General features: G+C 44.7%; 1 protein-coding gene across 2 annotated transcripts in view; it reads right to left on the bottom strand.

The window, feature by feature from the left end:
- Positions 1 to 27,289, bottom strand: part of MYOCD (myocardin) — a 102,759-nt gene that overhangs the window by 12,780 nt on the left and 62,690 nt on the right. For both annotated transcript variants that reach the window (XM_003262594.4, XM_003262593.4), the window contains exons 6-10: positions 19,936 to 20,111; positions 16,991 to 17,116; positions 11,576 to 11,829; positions 9,951 to 10,104; positions 2,719 to 3,651 (exon numbers count right to left, since the gene is read on the bottom strand). In XM_003262594.4, the coding sequence (XP_003262642.2) occupies positions 2,719 to 3,651; positions 9,951 to 10,104; positions 11,576 to 11,829; positions 16,991 to 17,116; positions 19,936 to 20,111 (1,643 nt within the window). The remainder of the gene's footprint in view (positions 1 to 2,718; positions 3,652 to 9,950; positions 10,105 to 11,575; positions 11,830 to 16,990; positions 17,117 to 19,935; positions 20,112 to 27,289) is intronic.

A 27,289-nucleotide genomic window follows, 5' to 3' on the forward strand; every position in this document is an offset into this window, starting at 1 on the left:
AGCTCCAGGTATCCACATCATAGGATTTCTGCTTTCAAACCAGATGGGTGTTCAAGACTCTACACTTTGGTGCTGTTTACTTCTGCAAGCTTAAGTTCTACTATTCCCGCCATGGACCTCCAGCAGCATGCCCTGCACATTCCATCCCCCTACTTTGTCCCTTTCCTGGCCCTCTACTTTTTAACATGACACTTCCGGTCAAATCCAACCCCTTCACGAAAGCTTCCGGGACCTTTCCAGCCCTTTATAATAAATCTGTCCCTCCCTCCCACCAGCACTTAATGTTGTAAGCATAGATCAGTCATTGTTAACCTATATTGTTCTTTTTTTTAAATTTTATTCACTTTTTTTGGGACGGAGTCTCGCTCTGTTGCCCGGGCTGGAGTGCAGTGGTGCGATCTCGGCTCACTGCAACCTCTGCCTCCCAGGTTCAAGCTATTCCCCTGCCTCAGCATCCCTAGTAGCTGGGACTACAGGTGCGTGCCACCACGCCTGGCTAATTTTTGTACTTTTAGTAGAGATGGGGTCTCACCATATTCCCAGGCTGGTCTATATCTCCTGACCTCGTGATCCACTCGCCTCGGCCTCCCAAAGTGCTGGGATTACAGGCATGAACCACTGCGCCTGGCCTAATTTTTGTATTTTTAGTAGAGATGGGGGTTTCCCTATGTTGGCCAGGCTGGTCTCAAACTCTTGACCTTGTGATCTGTCCACCTCGGCCTCCCAAAGTGCTAGGATTACAGATGTGAGCCAGCGTGCCTGGCCTGTTCTTTATCGTTTTATCATGAAATTTTTAATGTCTTCAAAGAGTCTTTGTGAACCATAAATCACTGTACAATGTTAGCAGCAATATCATCAGTACTGAAATTTTTGGTCCAGAGCTGTGTCTCAAGAGCTATTTTTACCTTTGTTTCCCAGGACACTACACATTCAATAAATGTTTGTTAATTATGACAATAATTTATTTAGGTTCTAATTTCTCCCAGAGTGCCCCTCAGGGGTAGACATCATTCATTGGAGTGCATTGTTCCTGTAGGTTTGTAAAAATTAATTCTCATTACCTTTTGCCACACTTCACACTCTTGGGGAGGAGATATTCCACTTGAATAGGGCATGTACTTAGAATTAACAAATCTTGGGTTCAGGTGATCCTGGGTAACTAATTTAAGCTCTCTGAGCCTCATTTTCCTAAATGACAAATAAAGAATAATACATTGGAGCTCATAGGTTTCTTGTGGCAATAACTGAGATTACTCATAGACATGCCTCGTAATGCTTGGCACTTAGCAGGTATTCAGTTAATGTGAGTTTTTTTCCGATTCCTTTTCTAATAATGGTGATGTCAGAAGCTTTTGATAATGTAACCTTTCTCAACTTGACTTATATAGGCTTTCCTAGTAATTCTTCAGCTCATGAGCAGAAAGTCTTTGTCAGTCACCTTTGCCTAGTCTTTGAATTAGTGAGTCTTCTAAGCCATCTCCCATGACCACTTCCATTATGCTTCAGCCACTGGCCCTCTTTCTGATCCTTGAACAGTCCCTACAAGCTCCAACCTCAGGGCCTCTGCATGTGCTATTTCTTGTTTGCCTTCAATGCCTTCACCCAAATATCCACAACATTTTCTTTTTACTGCTTTCAAGGTTTTGCTAAATGTCCCTGGCCCTTCTATTTAAAGTTGCAAACTTCCGGCTGGGCGTGGTGGCTCACGCCTGTAATCCCAGCACTTTGGGAGGCCAAGGCGGGCGGATCACGAGGTCAGGAGTTCGAGACCAGCCTGGCCAATATGGTGAAACTGTCTCTTCTAAAAATATAAAAATAGCCAGGCATGGTGGCATGTGCCTGTAGTCCCAGCTACTCGGGAGGCTGAGGCAGAAGAATCGCTTGAACCCGGGAGGCAGAGGTTGCAGGGAGCCAAGATTGCACCACTACACTCTAGCCTGGGCGACAGAGCAAGACTCCATCACAAAAAAACAGTTGCAAACTTCCAAACTACACACACACACCCCTTTGCTTTTTCTCCATAAGATGTGTCATCTTCTAATATAGTACATAATTTACTTTGAAATTGTTTAATTTACTTTTAAACTGTCTCTGTTCCCATGAGAATAGAAATTTTTGTTTGGCTAGTTCAGCACTAATTCCCAGAGATGAGAATGGGGCCTGGCACATAGTAGGTGCTCAGTAAATGTTTGCACTATGCAGACCATTACATGAAGAGTAAGATCTGATGATTTCCCCTTTAAACCTTTGAGGCATTGGTTTGGCCTATGATAAGGTTGGACACCAAGGAATCCTGGGAATCCTGAGAGCAGCGGTCAGCAAACTGCAGCCCACAAGCCAAGTCTTGCTCACTGACTATTTTGTAAAATAAAGTTTTATTGGGACAGAGCCACGTGCATTTGCTTACATGATACCTATGGCTGCTTTTGTGAAACAAAGGCAAAACTGGGTAGGTATGACACAGACAGTGTGACCTGCAAAGCAAAAAGTATTTACCATCTGGCCCTTTACAGAGTAAGTTTGCCAACCCCTGCCTTAGAAGATGAGTGAGTTCCTTCTACCATGAAGATTCAAGGATAGTAGTGTCTGGGAGATGCTGCTATGCTTTTGGTAAACCCTTCCCATTGAAAGTTCTAACATTAGCTCTTTAGCAGTTGAAAATTTGTAACCCACTTCCAGAAAGAGGCGTGAACCAGGCATGGTGTAAGGTGCTCTTACCTGTGCAGTGCACACCTGGCTGCTGATGGGCGAGGAGACCCTGTGCCCTTCTCCCTGGGCCCCGGAGGATGAGGGCAGAAAGTGAGGGTTGTTGGGTGATGGGGGCAAACTGATGTGCTGTGGGCTTTTCACCGCCCCCAGCGGTGAATGCTGAGGGGAACACTGGGGGCTGAGAAATGTGGAAGAAAGTACATTGGTTTGATCTGAGGACTCCACACAATGAGCATTTCCAAGGGGCTGGAGTTGAGCAGCTTCACAAGCCGGCGGGTGACACTCTGAGCTGCTGCTTTGTCTTTTCACAGGTACTTGGGATGCAAAAGGACAGCTGGAGACAGCCTCTTCCTGCTTGATGGAGGCAGCCAGGAAAGGCAGCGGCTTCTTCTCTGAACAGTTATTCCTTTTCTGCTTCTGAAGCTGCATCCTCAGCTCCTCCACCTGCCTCTGCTCTTGCTGGAGCTTCCAGGTGAGTTCATTGATCACCTTCTGCTTCTCCACCAGCATCTTGTCCTTCTCGGAGTCCAGCCCATCCAGCTCAGAAGGAACAGAGCCCCCGTTCAGGCTGCTCATGAGACTTTCCTCCGTGCACACGTGGACTGGGGACGGGTGCAGGCCGAAGGAGGGGGAGGCATCATTGAAGGTGTCCGGCAGGGACCCAGCGACTGACAGGTCAGAGGAGGCTGGGGAGATCGGGGGGCTGGAGCTGGTGCTGCCAAAGTGGTAGAAGCCGTTGGACAGGGCACTGGTGGAAGAGGAAGACTGGTAATTGGGCAGCGTGTTGGGTGTGACAGGAAAAGTGACAGTCGTTATATCCCCAAAGTTCGGCACTGGGTTACCAGAGCAGTCCTGGAAGGGTCGAAGCCGGTCCATAAGAGCCGTTTTGGTGCCTGACACAGGCAAGCCCCGAATTCGAAGCTGTTGTCTTAATTCAGAGACCTAAAGAAATCAGAATGCGGTTAGTGTGCTGTTTAACAACAATATTTTTAAAAGTGTATTCATTATAAAATTAGCTTCAAAACATCACAAATGGAATTCTACAATACCCACCTCTTTTTTATACTTCTTTCCGATTTCCTCTCCTATACCTGATATAAATCAGTTTTGCACAATTTTAACAATTATTTTTAACTTTATCATATATGGTGTTTTCATGGCCTTAGAGTCATAGAAACGTAGAGCTTGAATGAATGGTAGAAGTCATCTAATCTACTGCCAGTCATCCCTCATGGCCATCTGTGTCCCCATTTTATAGATGAGAAAACATATCTGCCTGGGTTTAGACACAAGCCCTCCAACAATAGTCTTGAAGTACAGCAAAGTCTGCAGCTTTTCTGGCTTCCTTGGTGAGGGCTCTTCCTACCACGTTCTCTTCCTTAAACCTGAGCACGCGCCAGAACCACTGGACGGTGTGTTACAAAGCAGACTGCAGGGCCCCACTGTGGGGTTTCTGACCCAGTTGATACGCATTTCTAACAAGTCCTCAGGTGGTGCCCGGACCTGACTTTGAGAACCACGGCTCCATATAAACGTTTATGTCCTAATTTTAATGACCAGCTGAATAATAGTCGTATACTGAGAGAGTATGTGGCGATAAGACCATCAGTTCAACTCCTGGCCCTGCCTGTTACTAACTCAGTGATCAATCACTCGGTGCCTCAGTTTCCCTTCTGGGAAATGGAGGAAATAATGCTTACTTTATGCATTTTTGTGAGGGTTAAAATGGCTTAAAATGTATAAAGCACTTGGAATAGTGCCTGGCAAATTGTTGTGCAATATTAAGTTTTACTAATATTATTATGTTAATTCACATGTAATTATCTTATCCCTGTAATTTTTATAATGTTCATAAACTGGAAACTCTAAATATCTACAAATATGAGAACTGGTTAGGTAAATGATAGTGTATGCAAATGATGGGACACTACAGATCCATTAAAACTGATGCTATAAATATTTGCTGACATTGGATGATTAATTGTTGTGGTATAGTAATAAGTGAACAAAGTTTGAAATGATTGTATTTTTCTAAAAATTATATAAACAATGTATGTATATATATACATATATATATTTAAACCTATGTTTGCGTATGAAAAATCCAGATAAAAATATGCTAAATGTTAATAATGGTTCTCCTTATCTGTATGTCCTAAATATGTCACATAAATGTATTATGTTTGTAATTAAAACAGGAAACATATTAAATACCTAAATTTCAATAATTTCATAAAACAGAAGACTATAGGGAAATATTCTGATACTCTGTAGGGAAAGATTGTTTGAGAAAAATATCGAAAACAAAATTTAAAACTTCTGTAAGTCAAGAAACTACAAAGCGCAAATACGAATAGCTATCTTGAGAAAAAAGAATTGCGACACAAATAATAAAGTGTTAAAAAGCTCAAGGTATCAAGTGTGCTAATTGATTAAAAAGAAGATTGATACCCAGTATAAAAATGAGCAAGGGATATATGATCCAGCTTTTCAGAAACAAAAATAAAATTTAAAATATGGACAGTAATGTATGTATATCATCATTAGTAATCCAAGAAATGCAAATGTAATGAATATATATTTGTATTTATTAAGTTGGCAAATGAATAAGAAGACTTTGTGTTAATTAAGTAGCAGCAAAAATTAAACAAAATTAGTTTTTTTTTGAGGTGGAGTCTTGCTCTGTTGGTCAGGCTGGAGTGCAGCAGCACAATCTCGGCTCACTGCAACCTCCACCTCCCGGGTTCAAGCAATTCTCCCGCCTCAGCCTCCTGAGTAGCTGGGATTACAGGCACGCACCACCACGCCTAGCTAGTTTTTGTATTTTAAGTAGAGACGGGGTTTCACCATGTTGGCCAGGCTGGTCTGGAACTCCTGACCTTAGATGATCCACTCGCCTCAGCCTCCCAAAGTGCTGGGATTACAGGCGTGAGCCACAACGTTTTTGAAAAGCTCTTTATTACATTGCTATTCAAAGTATGGTCCTCAGACAAGCAGCATCAGCATCACCGGGAGCTAGATGGAAATGCAGAATCTTGGGTCCCGCCCCAGACCTGAATCAGAATCTTCATGCTACCAAGAGCCCAGGTGATTCAGTTCACACATTAATGTTTGAGAAGTGCTGCTTTGACAAGCTGCTTCTGGGAACAGACTGACATAAATGTTCAGGGCAGAAATTTCAGTATGTATCAAAAACTTTAACCAGGCGCAGTGGCTCAACGCCTGTAATCCCAGCACTTTGGGAGGCCGAGGCGGGCGGATCACGAGGTCAGGAGATCGAGACCACGATGAAACCCCGTCTCTACTAAAAACACAAAAACTTTAGCCGGGCGTAGTGGCGGGCGCCTGTAGTCCCAGCTACTCGGGAGGCTGAGGCAGGAGAATGGCGTGAACCCGGGAGGCGGAGCTTGGAGTGAGCCGAGATAGCGCCACTGCACTCCAGCCTGGGTGACAGAGCGAGACTCCGTCTCAAGAAAAAAAAAAAAAACCTTTAAACAATATTAATATATTTAATTCAGGAATTTTATTCTAGCCTGAGGAAATAATCAGAGAAACTAATAAATGTAGGCACAAAGGTCATTGAAATCATATATATATATACATATATACACATATATATACAGATATATGTATATAAGTATATATACATGTATGTGTATGTATGTATATACATATGTATATGTGTGTGTGTATATATATATATATAGGTTTTGAGACGGAGTCTCACTCTGTCACCCAGGCTAGAGTGCAGTGGTAGGATCTCAGCTCACTGTAACCTCCATCTCCCAGGTTCAAGCAATTTCCCTGCCTCAGCTTCCTGAGTAGCTGGGATTACAGGTGTGCACCACCACACCCGGCTAATTTTTTGTATTTTTAGTAGAGATGGGGTTTCACCATGTTGGCCATGCTGGTTTTGAACACCTGACCTCAAGCGATCCGCCCACCTTGGCCTCCCAAACTGCTAGGATAACAGGCGTGAGCCACTGCGCCCGGCCTGAAATCACATTTTGAATAGCAAAAATCTGGTAGCTAGTTAAGTGTCCAGCAGTGGAATGTTAACTAGGTGGTGAAGTGATATGCTGCTATTAAAAATAAAAAATTTCTTGAATATTAACAGTTATGAAAAATGTTCACGATGTGTTAAGAAAAGAAGTATGCCAGTAATTTATGTACACGTAATTTTTTCAAGACAATTATTTTAAAACAAAATGTTTATATGCATTTTAAACATAGAAGGAAATATAATCTGCTTTTTGTGAGTCTTAATTATCTTTCAAAATACTGTTTACTTCTCTACATACTATCATATTTCAACAGTCAATATATGTTACTTTATAATCAGCTAAAAGTTATAGAAAGGATTGAATTAACTTACATTAGCAATTATTTACCCTACAGTCTTGCTGGAATTGTTTTATCATTTTCTTTTAGATTTGCTGGTTTGAAAAAGTACAAAATGGCAACTCATTATTATTTTAATTTTGAATTACTTAAAATTGATGAGTTCTACATTTATTTTTAGAATCTGTCTTGACACTGAATAATTTAACTACATTATTAAATAATGTAGCTCTTATTCTAAAATAAAATGAATACGGTTGAGTTTAATTTACCTTAAACTTCAGAATATTACACTGTATGGGCTTGTTCCGGACAAAGGTTTGTATACACCTCTTTCCTACATTCACTAGTGTTTTCATCATTAATAACTTTTTAAACTATTATGGAAAAATTCACACATACACAAAAGTAGATAGAAAGTCTAATGAACCTCATATACTCATCAACAAACTTCAACAATATCACTCATGCCCAATCTTGTTTCTTTTATACTCCAACCCACTTCTCCTACCTTTCCTGAATTATTTTGAAGCAAAGCATATATAATTTCATCCAAATAATTTGGTCTCTATCTCTAAAAGATAAGTACTCTTAAAAAGCCATAATATAATAACATTATCACACCTTAAAATATGAATCATTATATCTTAATATCAATAAGGTATTCTCTCAGTTTTTTAAACTTTCACTCTCTCTCTCTCTCTCTGTTTCTCTGGTATGCTCTCTCTCTCCAGTTTGTTTGGTTTTTTTTTTTTTTTTTTGAGACAGAGTCTCGCTCTGTCGTCAGGCTGGAGTGCAGTGGCGAGATCTCGGCTCACTGCAACCTTCGCCTCCTGGGTTCAAGCAATTCTCCCACCTCAGCCTCCCAAGTAGCTGGATTACAGGCGTGCACCACCACGCCCGGCTACTGTTTGTATTTTTAGTAGAGATGGGGTTTCACCATGTTGGTCAGGCTGGTCTTGATCTCTTGACTTCATGATCCGCCTACCTTGGCCTCCCAAAGTGCTGGGATTATAGGCGTGAGCCACTGTGCCCGGCCAGTTTTTTTTGTTTTTTTTAATAGGATGCAAAAAATTATCCACATACTGTGATATATAACCATGAACTTTTCAAAAAGAAATCAAAGAGTTTTCTCTCAATGTTCTTTTCCTTTTGTGTAGCAAAACATGAAAATTGCTTGCAAATGTCACCTTCATTATATGACCTTTCTGATTACTATTTGGGGGTCTTTTTTTTTTTTTTTTTTTTTTTTTTTTTGACTCTATTTGGGGGGTCATCACATTCCTCACTTCCTTCCTCTTACTTCTTCCTCTCCCCAATTGTGGCTGCATCGTATGCCTCCTTCATTCCTCTTCTCTCTTTCCTTCTCACTCTTTGCATTTTGTTCTTTGTCAATCTCATCCACCCTTCTAGGTTCAGTGCTCCACACATTGCACATGATTCTGAAATTTCTTGTCCCACCCCTGACAACACATCCTGGCTAATTCTTACCGATGGAAACGGATCACTTTTCTCTCGGTTGTCCTGCTGGTACCTGCGACTTGACTTTCCCAAACTGAATGAACTTGCCACTGTCCCTTCACATCAACTCCTCATTCTACTCTCCCTCTTTCTGTCATTGATGTCACTCTCCCAAGACTCAGATGGCACCTCTACCCATACACACAGTGAGTGGTCAAGTCCAGCCACGTTCCCTCCTGCCCTTCCCTCTCTTTCCATTCATCTCTCATGCAATAGGAAAGCCCTTGAAATAAGTTACTTAGCTTCAAGCCTCAGTTTTGTCATTCATAAGTTGGTTAAACTGCCTATCATTTGACCTCTTAATGACTCTGGTTTTTATTTTCACTTTTTAAATTGGGAAGACAAAACTTATCTTGCAGGGTGAAAATTAAAGCAAATCTACACAGAATGAATGACAGATGGTTTATATTAAAAAAAAAAATTGGTAGGGGCTGGGCAGGGTGGCTCATGCCTGTAATCCCAGCACTTTGGGAGGCCAAGGCCGGTGGATCACCTGAGGTCAGGAGTTCGAGACCAGCCTGGCCAACTTGGTGAAACCCTGTCTCTACTAAAAATACAAACATTAGTCAGGTGTGGTGGTAAACGCCTGTAGTCCCAGCTACTAGGGAAGCTGAGGCAGGAGAATCGCTTGAACCCGGGAAGCAGAGCTTGCAGTGAGCCGAGATTGTGCCACTGCACTCCAGCCTGAATGACAGAGCGAGACTCTATCTCAAATAAAAAAAAAAAAGGTAGGCACCATCGTCATCATCATCATCTCCTTATACCTATACTAATTATCGTAACTCTCACTAGCCAATGATTCTGAGCATGTGTAGCTAGAGGGATCCACCTGTCTCAGCCTCCCAAAAGTGGGTTTTGAGGGGTCTGACAGATGGCACTATCATATCTGGATCATGTTTCTCTGTGGCTAAGGCATCTTCTGTCTCACTTGTCTCCTGTCTTACTCTTATCTAGAAATAGCCTACTTAAAAATTATTTTTTGCTATGGTAAAATAAACGTAAAGTTTGTCTTTTCGCTCTATCTTGAATGCTCTTGCCCTTTCTTGCCCTTCCACCTTCTGCCCTTCTACCACTGGATGGCATTCGCCAGATACTGGTGCCATGTCCTTGGACTTCTCAGTTCTAGAACTGTGAGAAATAAATTCCTTTTCTTTTCAAATTTCCCAGTTTCCAGTATCCTGTTACGGCTGCATAAAATGGACTAGACAACTGGGGTGTTCAACCACAGCAGGATAAACTCTGTCACCTCCTCCAATGTTTCCTGTAGTCTTCTTCCCCTCCCACTCTCTTTCTCCAGGTATCAGTTGGTCGTGGTGATGTTAACAACATATTGTTGTATTTGTTTAAAAAAAGAAAGAAACTCATGTCAAATCCTGTACCTTCAGATCATCCAGGTTAGGTGGGAGTGGGCCTGGTTTGAAAGAAGAGACACCAGTTTGTCCAGAAAAACTGTTTTTGACAGGAGACAAGGGGGTATTGCTCAGTGGCGTTGAAGAAGAGTTTGGATTTCTGACCATCTGTTCATTTGGTTCCCTAAAAAACAAACAAAGAGGTATTTCAAGTACAATCAAATATTGGTGGGATAACTTGCATTTAGATCGGATCCCAAAGTGATTGGCTGCAAGGGTCAGGCATGTAATAAACCAGCAGAAGAGACCAGGGTGAGGAAAAACAACACTGCCAGATAGATGGTAAGTGGTGCGTGACATCTGAACTTTGTTTAGGGAGATAAGAGGGAGTGGCGGGGACTTTGGCCTATGAGAGAGGACACATCCACCTGTGATTCAGCTGATGCTCTGTCCTGGGGAGGCCAAACACACCTGGTGAAGGTTGGTTGTGTTTAGTGCTCAGAGTAATTGCTAGCATAGTCTGAGGATGACACAGGAGGAATACACATCTCAACTTTATATGTGGGGATATTGACAATTTAAAAGGTGACCTGGCCAGGCACAGTGGCTCATGCCTATAATCCCAGCACTCTGGGAGGCCGAGGCGGGCAGATCACCTGAGGTCGGGAGTTCGAGACCAGCCTGACCAACGTGGAGAAACCCTGTCTCTACTAAAACTACAAAATTAGCTGGGCATGGTGGCACATGCCTGTAATCCTAGCTACTAGGGAGGCTGAGGCAGGAGAATTGCTTGAACCTGGGAGGCGGAGGTTGCAGTGAGCCGAGATTGCGCCATTGCACTCCAGCCTGGGCAACAAGAGTGAAACTCCGTCTCAAAAAAATAAAAAAATAAAAAATATATTAAACAAAATAAAAGGTGACCTAGCAATGTGGTCACACAACCTGGCCCAGGAGTCAATCTTTGAGGGTGTCTCTCAGCTGCTCAGCTCTGTTCCTTCCAAAAGCAGAAGTGCATCAGAATTGCTCATAATTCCAGTATCACGTTCTTAGACATTCCACAGTCCAACCTGAAATTGCTAATACTTTCCTTTTTCCCAAAGGGGCCTCTTATCAAGGGCATTGATTTATAGTAGTCCCCCCTCATTGGCGGTTTCACTTTACAAGATTTCAGTTACCTGAGGTCAACTGCAGTTCAAAAATAGATGCGTCCAGTACAATAAGTTATTTTGAGAGAGAAACCACCACATCCACATACCTTTTATTATAGTATCTTGCTATAATTGTTCTATATTATTGCTAGCTATTATAGTTAATCTCTCACTGTGACTAATTTATAAATGAAACCTTATCATAGGTATATATGCCTAAGAAAAATACAGTATATGTAGAGTTCAGTGCTATCTGAGGTTTTAGGGATCCATTGAGGGTTTGGAATACATCTGCAGATAAAGAGGGCCCTGTATTTGCTTCCTCCTAGTCTTACGGCTCTGAAAAGGAGTGCATAGTTTCTAAATTGAGTCACCTTCCAAACATACTGGATGAGGAAATGGTGCAATACAGGACTTGCTAGGCCCCACGGTGCTGGCAGATAGGTATTAATAGACACCCTTCCCAACCTCTGCCCACAGCCACCCTCCCAGGCTTGCTGGACTTACTTAAGCTGAGCTTGGTGCATCCCTGGGTAGCTGAATCGGTGTTGCTGCTGCTGCTGCTGCTGGCTGAGGATTTGGAGCTGCAGGAACAGCTGCTGTTGCTGGAGCAGCCGAGCATAGGCTGAGTCCATAGGTGGAGGGGACTTCTCTGCCTTCTGGTCTGGGGGAATGTACTGGTGATATTTAAGCTTCTTCACCTTTGGCTTGGGGTCCTTGGGCTTTTTGTGGCGGTTCTTACTGTCACCCAAGGATTTGGACTGCAAAGAGGATGAGGAAATGGCATGTGCTTTAGGCAATGGCTGAGAATGACTTTGCATCATGGACACGTTGTGAGGCAGTTTTTCTTGGATCTCAGAAATATAATCTAGCAAAGGCATGAGGTACAAAGAGCTCCTAGGACACTAATGTTGCTAATGAACAAATTCATTGCAAATGTATCACACTGGAAGGACACTCCTTAGACAGGGAATGTTGAATCTTAGAAGCAACTCCAGAGTTTTTCCTTTCTGGAGTACAGCAAAATGTAATCCTGTGTTTCAATGAGTGCATTCTCCTAACCTAAAACCAACTGATGACCTAACAAAGGCTGCATTCTGATCTTGAGACTACTTGTAGAAAGTTCTTTCATGGCTGGGCGTGAAGGCTCACACCTGTAATGCCAACACTTTGGGAGGCAGAGGCGGGTGGATCACCTGAGGTCATGAGTTCAAGACTAGCCTGACCAACATGGTGAGACTCCGTCTCTACTGAAAATACAAAAAGTAGCTGGGCGTGGTGGTGGGCACCTGTAATCCCAGCTACTCGGGAAGCTGAGGCAGGAGAATCGCTTGAACCCGGGAGGCAGAGGTTGCAGTGAGCCGAGATTGCGCCATTGCACTCCAGCCTGGGTGACAAGAGTGAAACTCCATCTCAAAAAAAAAAAAAAGAACTTTCATATGCATATGTGGAGTCACCTTTAGTTAAACACTTAATAAGTTGACTTATTAATGACATAAACTTAGATAGAACTAAGATTTTCTTTGAAAATCTAGAATGTGGTTATTTGTTGCTTTGGGGTGAAAGTAAGATAAACCCTGCCTATCTGCCTGCTGAACAACCTCTCGCCTGCCAGCCAAATACCGATGAAAGATCAGGAAGTAACACCGTTTGAAATAAGGATACTTTACTTATTATGGGAAGGGTTATCCACCTACTGGAACACTCCCCAGAGTTGGAACCCAAAGCATGTATTGCATGATTTGGACACACCGAATCAGGAAGTTAAGGGTATATAGTCTTGGAAGATAAGACAAATTTTTGAAAGTGGTACAATTACTTAACTTTAATACAGCTCAGTTTCCTCATCTGCAAGTTGGAGAAAGTATTCTTTACTTTTTCTCTCATTAATCAATATAAAAGCTATGAAAGATAATATTGAAATAATAACAGGTAGTCAATGAACAGGTAATTATGTCTATAACCTGCTCCTGAAATAAAAGACCTTCGTATATTAGGAAGGAATGGGTCCATCCTGTTATCAGGTTTAAAAAATGTAATTTTCAGGCCGGGCGCGGTGGCTCATGCCTGTAATCCCAGCACTTTGGGAGGCGGAGGTGGGCGGATCACCTGAGGTCAGGAGTTCGAGACCAGCCTGGCCAACATGGTGAAACCCTGCCTCTGGTAAAAATACAAAAAAATTAGCTGGGCGTGGTGGTGGATCCCTGTAGTCTCAGCTTCTCGGGAGGGTGAGGCAGTAGAATAACTTGAACCCAGGAGGCGGAGGTTGCAGTAAGCCGAGATTGCGCCACTATACTCCAGCCTGGGTGACAGAGCGAGACTCCGCCTCAAAAAAAAAAAAAAAGAATTTTCAAACCCTGACTTTATTACAGAAGATTGAAATGAAGAACATGGACGTCATGACCACAAGTGAGCTAGGATTTGGGTGAACATTGGAAGGAAAGTGTGTTTCCACTGGTGTCCAGAAGAGGGGGCTCCTGAACAGCTGGCAGGCATATTCTGACTTGGCAGGTTCCCCACTTCAACCACAAACTACACATCTGAATGTGACCTTATCCAAAGGAGCTTACAACTCGCTTGGACTCAGCGCAATGCACCCCCAAAGGCTCTTTCGTTTTCCAAAGAGACTTCTTCCTGGCGACTAATGAATAATGAACACAAGTATTTCGGTGTGTTTAGTGGCTCCGTTTCTCTCTGCTTACTAATCGATTAGCATTCTAGTTAATTAATCAGTCTTCTGTCCTTGGAGAGTTTCTGCAGGGCTCCCGAAACCAGCTCTGCCCTGGCCTGCTCCAGATCAGCTGCTGTTGTCGCCTCATTCTGAGGCTTGCCTTGTCTGGGGAGGATGGGAGCTGCAGCCCTGGCAGGGTCCCGCAGCTAAGTCAGAGGCCCAGGAGCTTTTTTTCTCTATGTTGCCTTAGCACATTCCAGAAGATACTGAAATCGTACCATTTACTCTGGATAGTCTGGGGTAAAGGCTACTATTACTATTCTCTTTTTGAACTCAGGAGACACTAAGGTTTCTGTGTTTGCTGACCAAGCAGAAGAAATGACGGCTCTTCTACAAACAACCAGCCTGCCGGGACCAGCTGGGTATCTGTAAGAATCGCCCTTTTCACTGAAAGTGATCTGTTCATCTCCTGGGCTTCTATCATACTTTCTACTACAGTGAGGTTGAAGGCTTTGCTAATTATTTTTTTTTCTTTTTTTCTTTTGAGACAGAGTCTCACTCTGTCGCCCAGGCTGGAGTGCAGTGGCATGATCTCGGCTCACTGCAAGCTCCGCCTCCCGGGTTCACGCCGTTCTCCTGCCTCAGCCTCCCTAGTAGCTGGGACTACAGGCGCCTGCCACCACGCCTGGCTAATTTCTTTTTTTTTTTGTAGTTTTAGTAGAGACGGGGTTTCACCGTGGTCTCAATCTCCTGACCTCGTGATCCGCGCCCGCCTCGGCCTCCCAAAGTGCTGAGATTACAAACGTGAGCCACCGCACCTGGTCTTTTTTTTTTTTTTTTACAGAGTCTCCCTCTGTCAATCAGGCTAGAGTGCAGTGACTGGGATCTTGGGTCACTGCCACCATCGCCTCCTGGGTTCAAGCGATTCTCCTGCCTCAGCTTCCTGAGTAGCTGGGACTATAGGCACACGCCACCATGTCCAGCTAATTTTTGTATTTTTTGATAGAGACGGGGTTTCACCATGTTGGCCAGGCTGGTCTCGAACTCCTGACCTCAGGTGATCCGCCCACCTCGGCCTCCCAAAGTGCTGGGATTACAGGTGTGAGCCACCACACCACACTGCTAATTTGAATTATGCAAAATTTAAATACTGTAATAGAAATATGAATAACATTTCTCTTTATACTCAGCTTTAGAAATAATGGGACTCATCTCCTCCTTCCCATGCAATGAACAAAATGCATTGATAGTCACATAATTTCAAACCTGTTGAGCTGAGTGAATTGTCAGCTGGGTTTAAGCTCGTGGTTTGGTGGGGAAGCCTTACTGGGAAACTGATGTGTCTATCATCCATTAGACCATAAAACTGTTACTGTATCATCGATTTTTACTTCAATTTACAATCTTTTTTAAATCCCTTAAGAGTCATTTTAACGTTCATTAAGTGGTGGCACTCGAGCTGAGAAAACGTGTTCCCAAATCAGTTAGAAGTTATTTGGGATAGGCCAGGCACGGTGGCTTATGCCTGTAATCCCAACACTTTGGGAGGCCGAGGCAGGTGGATCACCTGAGGTCAGGAGTTCAAGATCAGCCTGACCAACATGGAGCAACCCCATCTTTACTAAAAATACAAAATTAGCCGGGCATGGTGGTGTGCGCCTATAATCCCAGCTACTGGGGAGGCTGAGGCAGGAGAATCACTTGAACCCGGGAGGCGGGGGTTGCAATGAGCCGAGATCGTGCCACTGCACTCCAGCCTGGGCAACAAGAGTGAAACGCCATCTCAAAAGAAAAAAAAAAAAAAGAACACAAAAAGAGCTTATTTGGGATAAAACATTATAAAGAAGGCCACATGATTACCAGGCAGTTAACTGACTAGAGAGCAGCCTGTGTACTGTGAGATGCGACGCTTGTGTTTATAGAAGCACAATTCGCAAGTGCAAAGATATGGACCCAACCTAAGTGCCCATCAACCAACAAGTGGATAAAGAAAATGTGGTACGTATACAACATGGAATGCTACTCAGCCATAAAAAGGAACGAAATAATGTCTTTTGCAGCCACTTGGATGAAGCTGCAGGCCATTATTCTAAGTGAAGTAACTCAGGAATGGAAAAGCAAGTGTCATGTGTTCTCACTTGTAAGTGGGAGCTAAGCTATGAGGATGCAGAAATGTAAGAATTATGTAATGGAATTTGGGGATTGGGGGAAGATTGGGAGTGGGGTGAGGGATAAAAGATTACATATTGTGTAAAGTGTGTCCTGCTCAGGTGACGGGTGCACTACAATCTCAGAAATCACCACTAAAGGGCCAGGTGCAGTGGCTCATGCCTGTAATCCCAGCACTTTGGGAGGCCGAGGTGGGCAGATCATGAGGTCAGGAGATGAAGACCATCCTGGCTAACACAGTCAAACCCCATCTCTACTAAAAATACAAAAAAATTAGCCGGGCGTGGTGGCGGGCACCTGTAGTCCCAGATACTAGGGAGGCTGAGGCAGGAGAATCACTTGAACCTGGGAGGCGGAGGTTGCAGTGAGCTGAGATCGCGCCACTGCATTCGAGCCTGGGCAACAGAGAGAGACTCTGTCTCAAAAAAAAAAAGGAAAAAAAAGAAAGAAAAAAAAAGAAATCACCACTAAAGAACTTCTCTGTGTAACCAAAACCACCTGCACCCCCAAAACTATTGAAATAAAAATAAAAATTAACAACAAGATATAATGCTGAGAAAACTAAACATTTGCTATAATGATTCTAGCTACCTGCCTACTATGAATGAAACCCCATGTTTATTTCCACTGGGAGACTGGCTTGAATGATGTAAGTTTTACGTTATGCAAGCTTTTCAGGGCTCCTTCCCTTGCATAAAATTCAACTGCTCTATACCTATTTTATGAAACTTGCAAATCCTGCCTTACAATCAGCTGTGTCTACCTCAAGGGTGAGCTTATGAAATCTTTTAAGTGGAGAACGTGCTGGCTGGGCTGTGATCCCAAAGAAATGCAAGCCCACAGCCTTCTCCGTGGCAGAGGTGACCTCTGCTGTGCCGCATGGATAATGAAATCTCGGTCCATATACACTGGTGACCCATTTCTCATCTCCTGTTTTGTGACCCTCCTAGTGAGCTGAACCTCTGCATGGGTCCTCCGTGTAACTCTCCTCGTGTTGTCAGGCCTAACTCAGAAAGTTCTGCTCCAAGGTGGCTCTGTGAGCCGAGCGCTCTGGCAGGGCTTGGAGGCTGACGTGTCCGTACCTTTACAGCAGCATGCACGGCTATGGGGGTGCTGGGGGGGCCAAGCCCCTGCTTCCCCGCATCTGACTGGTGGCTGGGCTGTGAGGCTGAGTCATTTCTGTCATTTTCTGAGCCAGAAGCAAGATCCTGAAATCCAAATGTTACCGATATTAGGAAGATACAGGAATAAGTTGTGTGACACAGAAATGTTAGAGTCCGTATATATACCTCTGCTGCTTTCATCCTAGCTTCTTACCCAAGTAAATATCAGCCTACCCTCCCAGGGGCAGGAGTCACATACATATATGTGTGTATATATATATATATATATGTATATGTGTATATACATAGTCATCCAGCTGAAAACACTTTTGAGAGAGAAAGGGAATCATTCTAAGTAACGATTCCAAAAGACAGGTATAAAACTCGTCTGTTCTAGGCAAACTGGGACATCTGGTCTTGCTCTGTGAGCGTTCCACCTGTCTGTGACAAGGTCCACCTGTCTTGATAATGCAATTGAAAAAGAAAGCAGCAGGGAAGAGTGGGTGTAGGAATTTGGGGGGAAAGTAGGACAACGAACAAGGTAGATAAAAAGGATGTTAGCAGAAAAAGGGAAAGTGTGTGTGTGTGTGTGTATCTCCAAGTGTGTGTCTGAGTGTGTATATGTGCATGTATGTGTGTACGTGCATGCGTGCTTATGTGCATGTGTGTATATATATGTGTGTGCGCATGTTAGGTGTATACATGTGTGTATATATGTGCACATGTGTGCACACAGGCATGTATATGTACATGTGGTTTTGTGTGTATACATGTGAGAGTGTGTGTGTGTGTTTGTGTGTGCGTGTGCGTGCATGTGTACAAAGTCATAAGAAACCTTTATCAGAGGCAGAGTCTGTAAAGGGAAAAATTATTTTCTCTTTCTCTCCTACGTTCGTCTGTTTCAACTCTGACAAAAAGGAGCCAGGGCTGCCCATGATCTCTCCATGGGGGGTTATGAATGAGCTTTACAGTTCTTCCCTGAGCCCTGCCTGGCACCTGTGAAAGGCCCGAAGGATTCTTTTCTCTTGGAGCCTCAGTGTCCTCATCTGTCAAACATGATTGCCGGGAGAAATGACATACAATGATTTTCGCATCTTGCCTGGCATTGTTCGGTGCTTGTTCTCTTCTTCCCCTCTCCTAAGGTGAAGCAGAAAAGAACTTGCCTTTTCCTCAAACCATTCCTAAATCAGAAGCTGAGGAATTTACTGTCAGAATAATGTGTACAAATGATCTGATATACCGTTTGATGTTATCAAAGAAATTTGGCTGCAAAGACCAGCTGTGACATGCAGGCGAAGGAAAAATGCTTTGATTATACCCTCTTGCACAATAAACACACGAGCATCTCAGCTCAGCTTTCCATGCCTCCCTTTTTCCTCCCATTTCACTTTTTCTCTTTGGCAGCTTGAGGTTTGCTCTGATGGGGTGAAGATAGGCATGACAGTGATCAGTAACTGGCATGGTTTTGGGAAACGAGGCATGGAATGATAATTATTTTAACTGTCCCTAATATCTGTATGGTACTTTTCAGTGGGAAAAAAATAACCCAGCTTTCAAATGTATCTAATTTCACTTCATTGCACAATTTCTGTGAGGCCAGGAGTGGTAAATGCTTCCTAAAGGGAAGGGGCTGAGGGTCTGAAGGGCTCTCCGGGGAGAGGCAGAGTTGGAAGAGCTTACATCTGGCTTTCACACTTCCGCATCTCCTTCCCCTCATACGTGGATGCCTGCGTGCATCTCTCTTAAGGGCTCCATGAATACCCTCTGGCTGGATTTCCCTGGCGTGGCTGACACTCTGCCATATTTCTAGAGCCCACCCAGTTGCTCGGCCTCACAAAGCTTTAGTTCCTCCTCTGTCAGAATCAACCTCGATGATATCCACTTGGAGGGGTCTCTGATTTCAAATGAGGAAACTTTTGTGATGCACTTGGCACTGCCCCTGGCCCAGAGTGAGCACTTACTATGTAGCAGGAGCTTTTGTGCATAATCATCATTATTCTTTTTTTTTTTTTCCCTTTGAGACGGAGTTTCACTCTTGTTGCCCAGGCTGGAGTGCAGTGGCATGATCTCAGCTCGCTGCAACCTCTGCCTTCCGGTTTCAAGTGATTCTCCTGCCTCAGCCTCCCGAGTAGCTGGGATTACAGGTGTGCACCACCATGCCCAGTTAATTTTTGTATTTTTAGTAGAGACGGGGTTTCACCATATTGGCCAGGCTGGTCTCGCAGTCCTGACCTCAGGTGATCCCCCCACCTTGGCCTCCCAAAATGCTGGGATTACAGGTGTGAGCCACCGTGCCCAGCCCATAATCATGATTATTCTTTATAAATGTGCTTTAAGAGTATTCTCAATTCATGTTCCTCATGCTCAAGGGTTTATAGATTTGTCCAGAAAGAGGTGAATGTTATGGTTGGGTTGGGGCTGAATTTTGCAGCAGCTTGCTAGGTAGAAACCTGCTAAAAGTAGAAGCAACGTGGGCCTCCCTGCCTTGGAGAGAGCCGGTGTTTCCTTCTCTCCACTCCCTGGAGCCCTGTAGTGAGTCCTCAGTGCACAGAGAGATGGTGAACTTTGAATCAGTCCTGCTCTGGCACTTCCTAGCTGGGAGATTGTTGGCGAGTCACCCAATCTCACCGAGCCTTAGCTAGTTTGTCCATAAAAATGGAGATAAAAGGTATCTGCTTGGCAGAGAAGATGCTTAATGGATGAGTTAAAGGGTGTAGTTCTGGAGGTTCTCTTGCAGTGTTTTCTGGAGCTTTTGTCACCCCACACAGAGGCCTGCGCTGAATAGAGTGAGAAGAGGTATCAAAATGCTGTGGCAGTCAGGGACATCTCTGGGTTCTCTAAGCAAAACCAGCTGTAACAGTGTTGATGTTAAGACTGAAACAATAATACACTGAGATGCTGTTTTGCTTTTTTTTTCTCTTTACCTGGTTTGTCCCCAGAGAACCTGTCGAAGGGGTATCTGATGCTTTAGCGTCTGGCGGGGATCCCGCTGGGTTTTGGGGGTCTTCACTTCGAGTCTGATCCGGAGAAAGCCCATCGCTGCTGCTGTCCTCTTCAAAGGCAAAAGCATCCGTGGATTTGGAGAAACTCACCTGGTTACCTGAGGGGGTGAAATCCAGGAACTTGGTCAGTGGCTTAGGAGCATCAAAGGGCATTTTTGGAAATGCTTCGATGTGTCATTTCTATTAAAAGTACACCTCTCTCTCTCCAGTTTAAGTTTAGGTAAGAGTGAAGCTATACTTTAAATTATTTGGTTTATAAAAAGCGGTTTGTTTGGCGTGGCGGAAAGAGTACTCTATCAAAGGTCTATCATCATGTGTTAAACTTTATTTTCACGTTTTTGCATTTCTTCCTGTTTTCTTTGGGAACCCATATGTTTTTGAAACTAAACTGGGGAAGGTAAAGGAAAGAACAGGGAATGCTGGGTGCAGAATGAGGCCAGAGGAAAACGTGGTGGGAGCATGCGCCCGTGTCTCTCAGGTTTTACGATGAGAGATGGAATCGAGATGACAGCCTGCCATTTGCATCATCTTCAAACATAAAGCAGGGCACACAGCATGCAATGTTTAGCAAACTTTGTTAATAAGGATAAGCTAGGATAGCTACTAAGTTTAAATTCCTAAATGTCAGAATTAGCTAATGTCACCAGTGTGTCCCAAAGAGCCATTCAACGAATGCATGACTGTTTACAAAAGCCATAAATGTGTCTCAGAAACCTCAGCTTGATCCTTATTTTTGATTATTTGGCACTTCTTTGTATTCCTCATATCTTTGTGTCTATTTTGGAATTCCTCAATGGCTCACACAAGCAGAGACTCTTCCTCAGCCGCCTAAATGGTTTTGCTAAGGGAACAGACAAATTGGTGTGGGAGAGGGGTTATCACACCAGATGGGACTAGAATGACATCCTTATATGTCCCTTATGTTTTTATTTGCCAAATTTCATCTGGTTTATTATCCGGCTGAACAGTACACAATGTGCTGAAGCCACATAGCTCTCCTGACCCGAGTCCAGGGACTGCTCTGCTAAAGGAATTTAGGTATTATCAGGAAGTTTTCCAGCCTGATATTCTGCAATCACACTGACAAGAACTTTTGACTCTTGCCTTGTGCAGATAAGAGAAAGGAGCTCTCACTGCAGGGATTGCAAAGGCAACGAGGAGCTGGAAGTAATGGAACAAATGTGGCTTTGGGCTTGTCATCACCACCACTACTGGCATCTGTCACAGGCCCTCTCACAGGCATCCAAGTGTCACATCAGGAAGGAGGCCGTGCAAGGACAGGGCAGGGGGAAACTCCAATCACAGGCCCATGGGGCAACCCACTAACTGGGAAAGGTTTGGGGCTGAGCATTTCTGCTCCACGGGTTATTTATAAAAGTCATTATTGCTTTCCCACGAATACAAAAGTAATACATGTCCATCATAGAAATTCATACCTTAGAAAAATGCCTAATGTGGCTGGGCACAGTGGCTCACACCTGTAATCCCAGCACTTTGGGAGGCCGAGGTAGGTGGATCATGAGGTCAGGAATTTGAGACCAGCCTGGCCAACATGGTGAAACCCCGTCTCTACTAAAAATACAAAAATTAGCCGGGTGTGGTGGCGCATGCCTGTAATCCCAGCTACTCGGGAGGCTGAGGCAGGAGAATCGCTTGAACCTGGGAGGCAGTGGTTGCTGTCGGCAGAGATCACACCACTGAACTCTAGCCCGGGCGACAGAACAAGACTGTGTCTCAAAAAAAAAAATTAAAAAAAAAAAGATTATGTGTATTACTGAGGGCCAGGTAGGCAGGCAGTAGGTGGGTGGGTGGGTAGGGGTTAGGGGGTTAAGTGTTCCGCACTCCAGAAGTCACTGCATTTTCTTGGGATCCACACGGCACGTGCCCCGGGCCAGTGCCATTCACACTCCCAGAGACCCAGCATGTGACTTTGTCAGCCTTTCAGGGCAGCCAGTCTTCTCTGCCCAGCAGGACCCTCAGTCTGAGAGCTTCGTCACGTCACCTCCCCTGCCCACTTCCTTCAGTCTAAATGCATGTGGACCTTCTCTGATCTGATACTTCTCGTGACAAAGACTCCTCCTCTCTCCACACAGGGTATCACATCCCAGATGTGTACAAATTAGAGGAAATTAACCAAATTGCAAAATCTTCTACATATTCTAACATGTGGGTAGAAATGTTAAGAGAAGGGGAGAGAGAGTGGTTTCTCCTCTTATGCCCCCAAAACCCTAATTTCATTGTTTCAAGTAGAGAGAGAACAAATAATAAAAATAGCAGGTGGCTGAGTAGTTTACCTAGCAGTGCCAGCAACAGCAAAAACAGCCAACTTTGTTAGACTTCAAAATAGTTCAGGAAGGGGGCACATTTTCTCATTTCTTTTTTTTTTTTTTTTTCTTTTTTTGAGATGGAGTATTGCTCTGTCACCCAGGCTGGAGTGCAGTGACATGATCTCAACTCACTGAAACCTCCCCCTCCAAGATTTAAGTGATTCTCTGGCCTCAGCCTCCCAAGTAGCTAGGACTACAGGCATGCGCCACCATGCCCAGCTCATTTTTGTATTTTTGTGGAGACAGGGTTTCACCATGTTAGCCAGGCTGGTCTCCAACTCCTGACCTCAGGTGATCCACCCATCTCGGCCTCCCAAAGTGCTGGGATTACAGGCGTGAGCCACTGCACCCAGCCTTCTCATTTCTTCTAAATAAATGAACACATTGTAAGGTCTGGTCTACCCAGTTATTTTGGGACTGAACTAAGACCGCAGTGCCAGCCTTTGGAATCTCAGACTCACCTAGCAGAGGGGGTGGCAGAATTAGTCATCCTTCCTGGAAGTCAGCAGGTAAAGCCATTGTGTGGTTTACAGAACATCATCAACCTGCCTGATTGACTGGGGGATAGGTAGGGCAGGGGTAGCACAGAAAATGACCAACATCGCTACTTTTTTTTTTTTTTTTTGAGATGGAGTCTCGCTCTGTTGCCCAGGCTGAAGTGCAGTGGCACAATCTCGACTCACTGCAACCTCCACCTCCTGGGTTCAAGCGATTCTCCTGTCAACCTCCTGAGTAGCTGGGACTACAGGCACGTGCCACCACATCCAGCTAATTTTTTATATTTTTAGTAGAGACAGCGTTTCACTGTGTTAGCCAGGATGGTTTTGATCTCCTGACCTCGTGATCTACCTGCCGCAGCCTCCCAATGTGCTGGGATTACAGGCGTGAGCCACGCACCTGGCCTACTTTGTATACATAGGTCTTATACTAAGGGTGTCTCCAGAATTCCACACAATAGCTGAATTTTTGAGATCTGAGGGAATGACTGTGACATCTTGCTTTTGAGGAACAAAGAACGCAGGAGATTCTGGGAAGGGAGAGTCCCGATGAATTTAATTTGGACTCGCCTCAGTAAAGGGGTGGAAAGATTGTTGGAGCCCTGAAGTTACCACCAGTGAATCAGCCCTTTCCACTCTGACACCTGGCATTTGGTGACCTCAGGTCGAAGCATTAGAATGATGTGGAAAAGTCTAGAAGTTGAGTATCTGGAATAAAGGTGTAGGTAATCAATCCCCCTTTCCTCAGGGCTGGACGGAGCATTCCTAAGTTGTTGCGTTTAACTCCAGCCTTCCCATTTTAAGAGGAGCAGAGACAAGCTGAGGTGTGATCAGATAAGATATGGCTAAGAGAAGAGACAGAAAACCATGACAAAGGACATCCTTGTATCTCGATGGGACACAGAGAATCTGTCACAGGTCAGACTGCCTGGTGAGTGCTAGTGGTGGTTACAGGGAGGGGACAGCGATGCGAAGTTGTCCAAGAAGCCTCCCGGAGGAGGTGGGATTGAATGGCGCCTGAAGCAATTGTCAGCGGTGGACAGGACAGCAGAAAGGGAGAGGGGCGCGTCTGACAATGAAAGGATGCGGCGTGTGGACGAGAAATGATAGAGTGGCCATTAGCATGCTTGGGTTGGGGAGGATGACAAAGAAATGCTTTCAGCCAGGGAGAGGGCTATTTTAGGAGCCAACCCCCGGAGAGACGTCGCTTGTAGGAGTCTCCCTTGCTTAAGTCAATGAAATGAGGAAACCATGAGTGCATGGAACTACATCCCGAGTACAGGTTTACACCTGCGTAAACAACCAGGATGAGTGCCAAGGCCCAAATATGACTCGTCTCCGGTATCTAAAAAGCACGATGTGCCAAGTTAGAACACACTGACAGCTGCACTGAGGACCACTGGTCGCTGTCCAGGCCACAAGACCTCACCATGGGGGCCCCTGTCAATCACCACTCCTTCAGGGCTACAAGTGACTGGTTTAGATTTGCCACTGCCAGGGCAGAAGATGAGGGAAAGGGCAGGGAGCCCACACACAGCTATAGACTTGGCTCGTCGCTGTTGATGGGAAAAACCTTAACAGTGGAGGGGCTCCTATAAGTACACAGCGGTGGCTTCCTTTTGGCATGAACACAACCTATGGTGTGCGGTGTGGTCCACAAGGCCCTGGGTTCTGGAGTCAGGCGCATGTGAGTTTGCTTTTGGGTTCTACCAGATCAGGGATAGCATGACGGTTGGCAAGTTATTTGACCGCTCTGAGCCTCCGTTTCCCCATCGATAAAATGGGAATCATCATCATCATAGCTAGCTCTCAGGGTTTCGAGGATGAGGTAACAACATATGGAAAGCACTGGGCCCAGTTCCTGGCGTGTAAGTGATGAAGAATTTCTCGCTGTTACTATTGCTATTGTTTTTGGTAGCAGCATCTGTTTGTCTCAAGTTTAACATCATCAAAAATAAACAGACCACCCGGGAGGCAGTTTATCCTCTGGCCAGCTTTGCAAAGGTCAGCACAACTCCAGAACCAGAAAAACTGGTTGGTCCTGAGAGGTTCCTTCTGGGAAAGCAAAGGCGGGCCTTCCTCAGAGTAGGACGAGTGTGGGTGGAAAAGCTGGCATGCCACTCCCTCTCCTTCCTGGTTCAAGCCAAGCCCATGCAGAGAGGGACAAAGGTCACCTTATCTAACTGCCTCTGGAACGACCAAGTCTACTGGCTCCGTGGTGTGACCCTGGGCCTCCGCTCCAATCTCCCCCAGCATGAGGCTGGCTGGGAGCTGATGGAGAGCGGTGTGCTGGCTATTGTCCCTGCAGACGCGTCAGGGGTGTGATGACAAGGACCTGCTTTGGGAAGCCCTGACATCATCCTCTGGCTATGCTCGCAGGGCTGGCTCTGGGCACTGGCCCCTTGGGGATCTTGGGCTGGTGACTCGGAGCCTTTCCTCTCCCTCTTGGAAGTGATCAGATGAATGAGTCAGTTGTACTTTCTTTGCATAAACATTTAAAATGCCAAGATTAAAGCAAGATAATTGGAGTCCTGGTTACCTTTCTGTGAGGACCCACACCAAGGGCAGGAAACCATGAAGTGGAATGTGAAAATGCACCTCCTTCCTTATCAGCCTGTGAGCTGGCCCAGTCCACTGCAATAGAAGCTATTTTAAATCATGGACAGACTACCTCCTAACAACCTGGAAGAGACTGAAGCAAAATTTGCGTTCCAATGGAGAAAGTCGTACACAGAAAAGTAGCTATTGTTTCAGGGTAGCTGTTGCCTAAAGACATTTGCATAGATTTAGCACGTCATAGTCTACAGACTGATTGGACTGTCTAACCAAAGTCAGAACTCACTGCTCTGGAAGGGGATCAGATGCTTTTATTATGGAAATGGCATAATAGGTAGATGTTTGAATGAATAATTTTTTTTACTCAGATCCCTGGCACTTTAGAAATTTGCCTTATGTCTTTTTTTTTTTTTTTTTTTTTTTTTTTTTTTTTTTTGAGATGGAGTTTCGCTCTTGTCGCCCAAGCTGGAGTGCACTGGCATGATCTTGGCTCACTGCAACCTCCACCTCCCAGGTTCAAGCGATTGTCCTGCCTCAGCCTCCTGAGTAGCTGGGATTACAGATGCCTGTCACCATGCCCAGCTAATTTTGTATTTTTAGTAGAGATGGGGTTTCTCCATGTTGGTCAGGTTGGTCTCGAACTTCTGAGCCCAGGTGATCCACCCGCCTCGGCCTCCCAAAGTGCTGGGATTGCAGGCATAAGCCACCACGCCTGGCCTTTTTTTTTTTTTTTGCTTTTTTTGAGAGATAGGGTCTCACTGTGTCACCCAGGCTGGAGTGCAGTGGTTTGATCATAGCTTACTGCAGCCTCAAACTCCTGGGTTCAAGTGATCCTCCTGCCTCAGCCTCCCGAGCAACTAGGACTACAGGCATGCACCACTATGCCTGGCTAATTTTAATTTTTTTTGTAAAGATGAGGTGTCACTGTGCTGCCCAGGATGATCTTCATGTCTTTTGATACACCTGATCCTCGTGCCACACAAGTCATGAAAAGCAGTTAACCTGTGTAAATACTTGCCCTGCGTTGGTCTTGAGGTGAATTCTCTAGGGATGAAAAATAACATCAGGCAAGGCAGGCGGATCACGAGGTCAGGAGTTCGAGACCAGCCTGGCCAACATGGTGAAATCCCATCTCTACTAAAAATACAAAAATTAGCTGGGTGTGGTGCCGCACACCTGTAATCCCAGCTACTTGGAAGCCTGAGATGGGAGAATCATTTGAACCTGGGAGGCGGAGGTTGCAGTGAGCAGAGATCATGCCATTGCACTCCAGCCTGGGCGACAAGAGTGAAAACTCCATCTCAAAAAAAAAAAAAAAAAAAGTGCTTTATCCTGTCTCCCTTTTCTCTTTTATAGGATACTCCTCAGCCCCTCCCAGAGCCTCAAGCTGCCCTCAGATTTCTAGAGGCCTCTCCCCAACTTCACCTCTCACCTGGACATGCCCTGCCCACCTCTCAATGATGCCTGAGATGGCTTCCACGGATGCAAAGCGCTTACTTCACGGAGTGGCAGAGGCAGACTCCAGGCACTTCTTTTCCCTCTCAGCGCTCACCCTTTACTCCCGCCACTCCCACATGCCCCAACGCTCCCAGCTCCCCGATTCTCTTGCCCAACTCTTTCCCAGAACCATCCTCAGCAAAGTATTTGTCATGTATGCCTTAGTGTGTTTCTTTACCCCAAGGGTCGTTTACTCTTTGGAAATTATTTCTCATGATGGAATGATAGATTTTGTTCATGAGAAAGTTATGCCAAAGCAAAATTTCCTTTTTTATGCAAAAGCAAACAGCCTTACCATCTCACTCAGGGTCATGGTTATTATCTGGCTGCCTTCAAAATGAATGATCAGAAAGGGTGAAGATTTTTGGTGTCTCTGAAGAATGACTAGATTCTTAGTGA

The sequence above is a fragment of the Nomascus leucogenys genome, chromosome 19 (assembly GCF_006542625.1).
Source record: "Nomascus leucogenys isolate Asia chromosome 19, Asia_NLE_v1, whole genome shotgun sequence".
Taxonomy (NCBI): Eukaryota; Metazoa; Chordata; class Mammalia; order Primates; family Hylobatidae; genus Nomascus; species Nomascus leucogenys.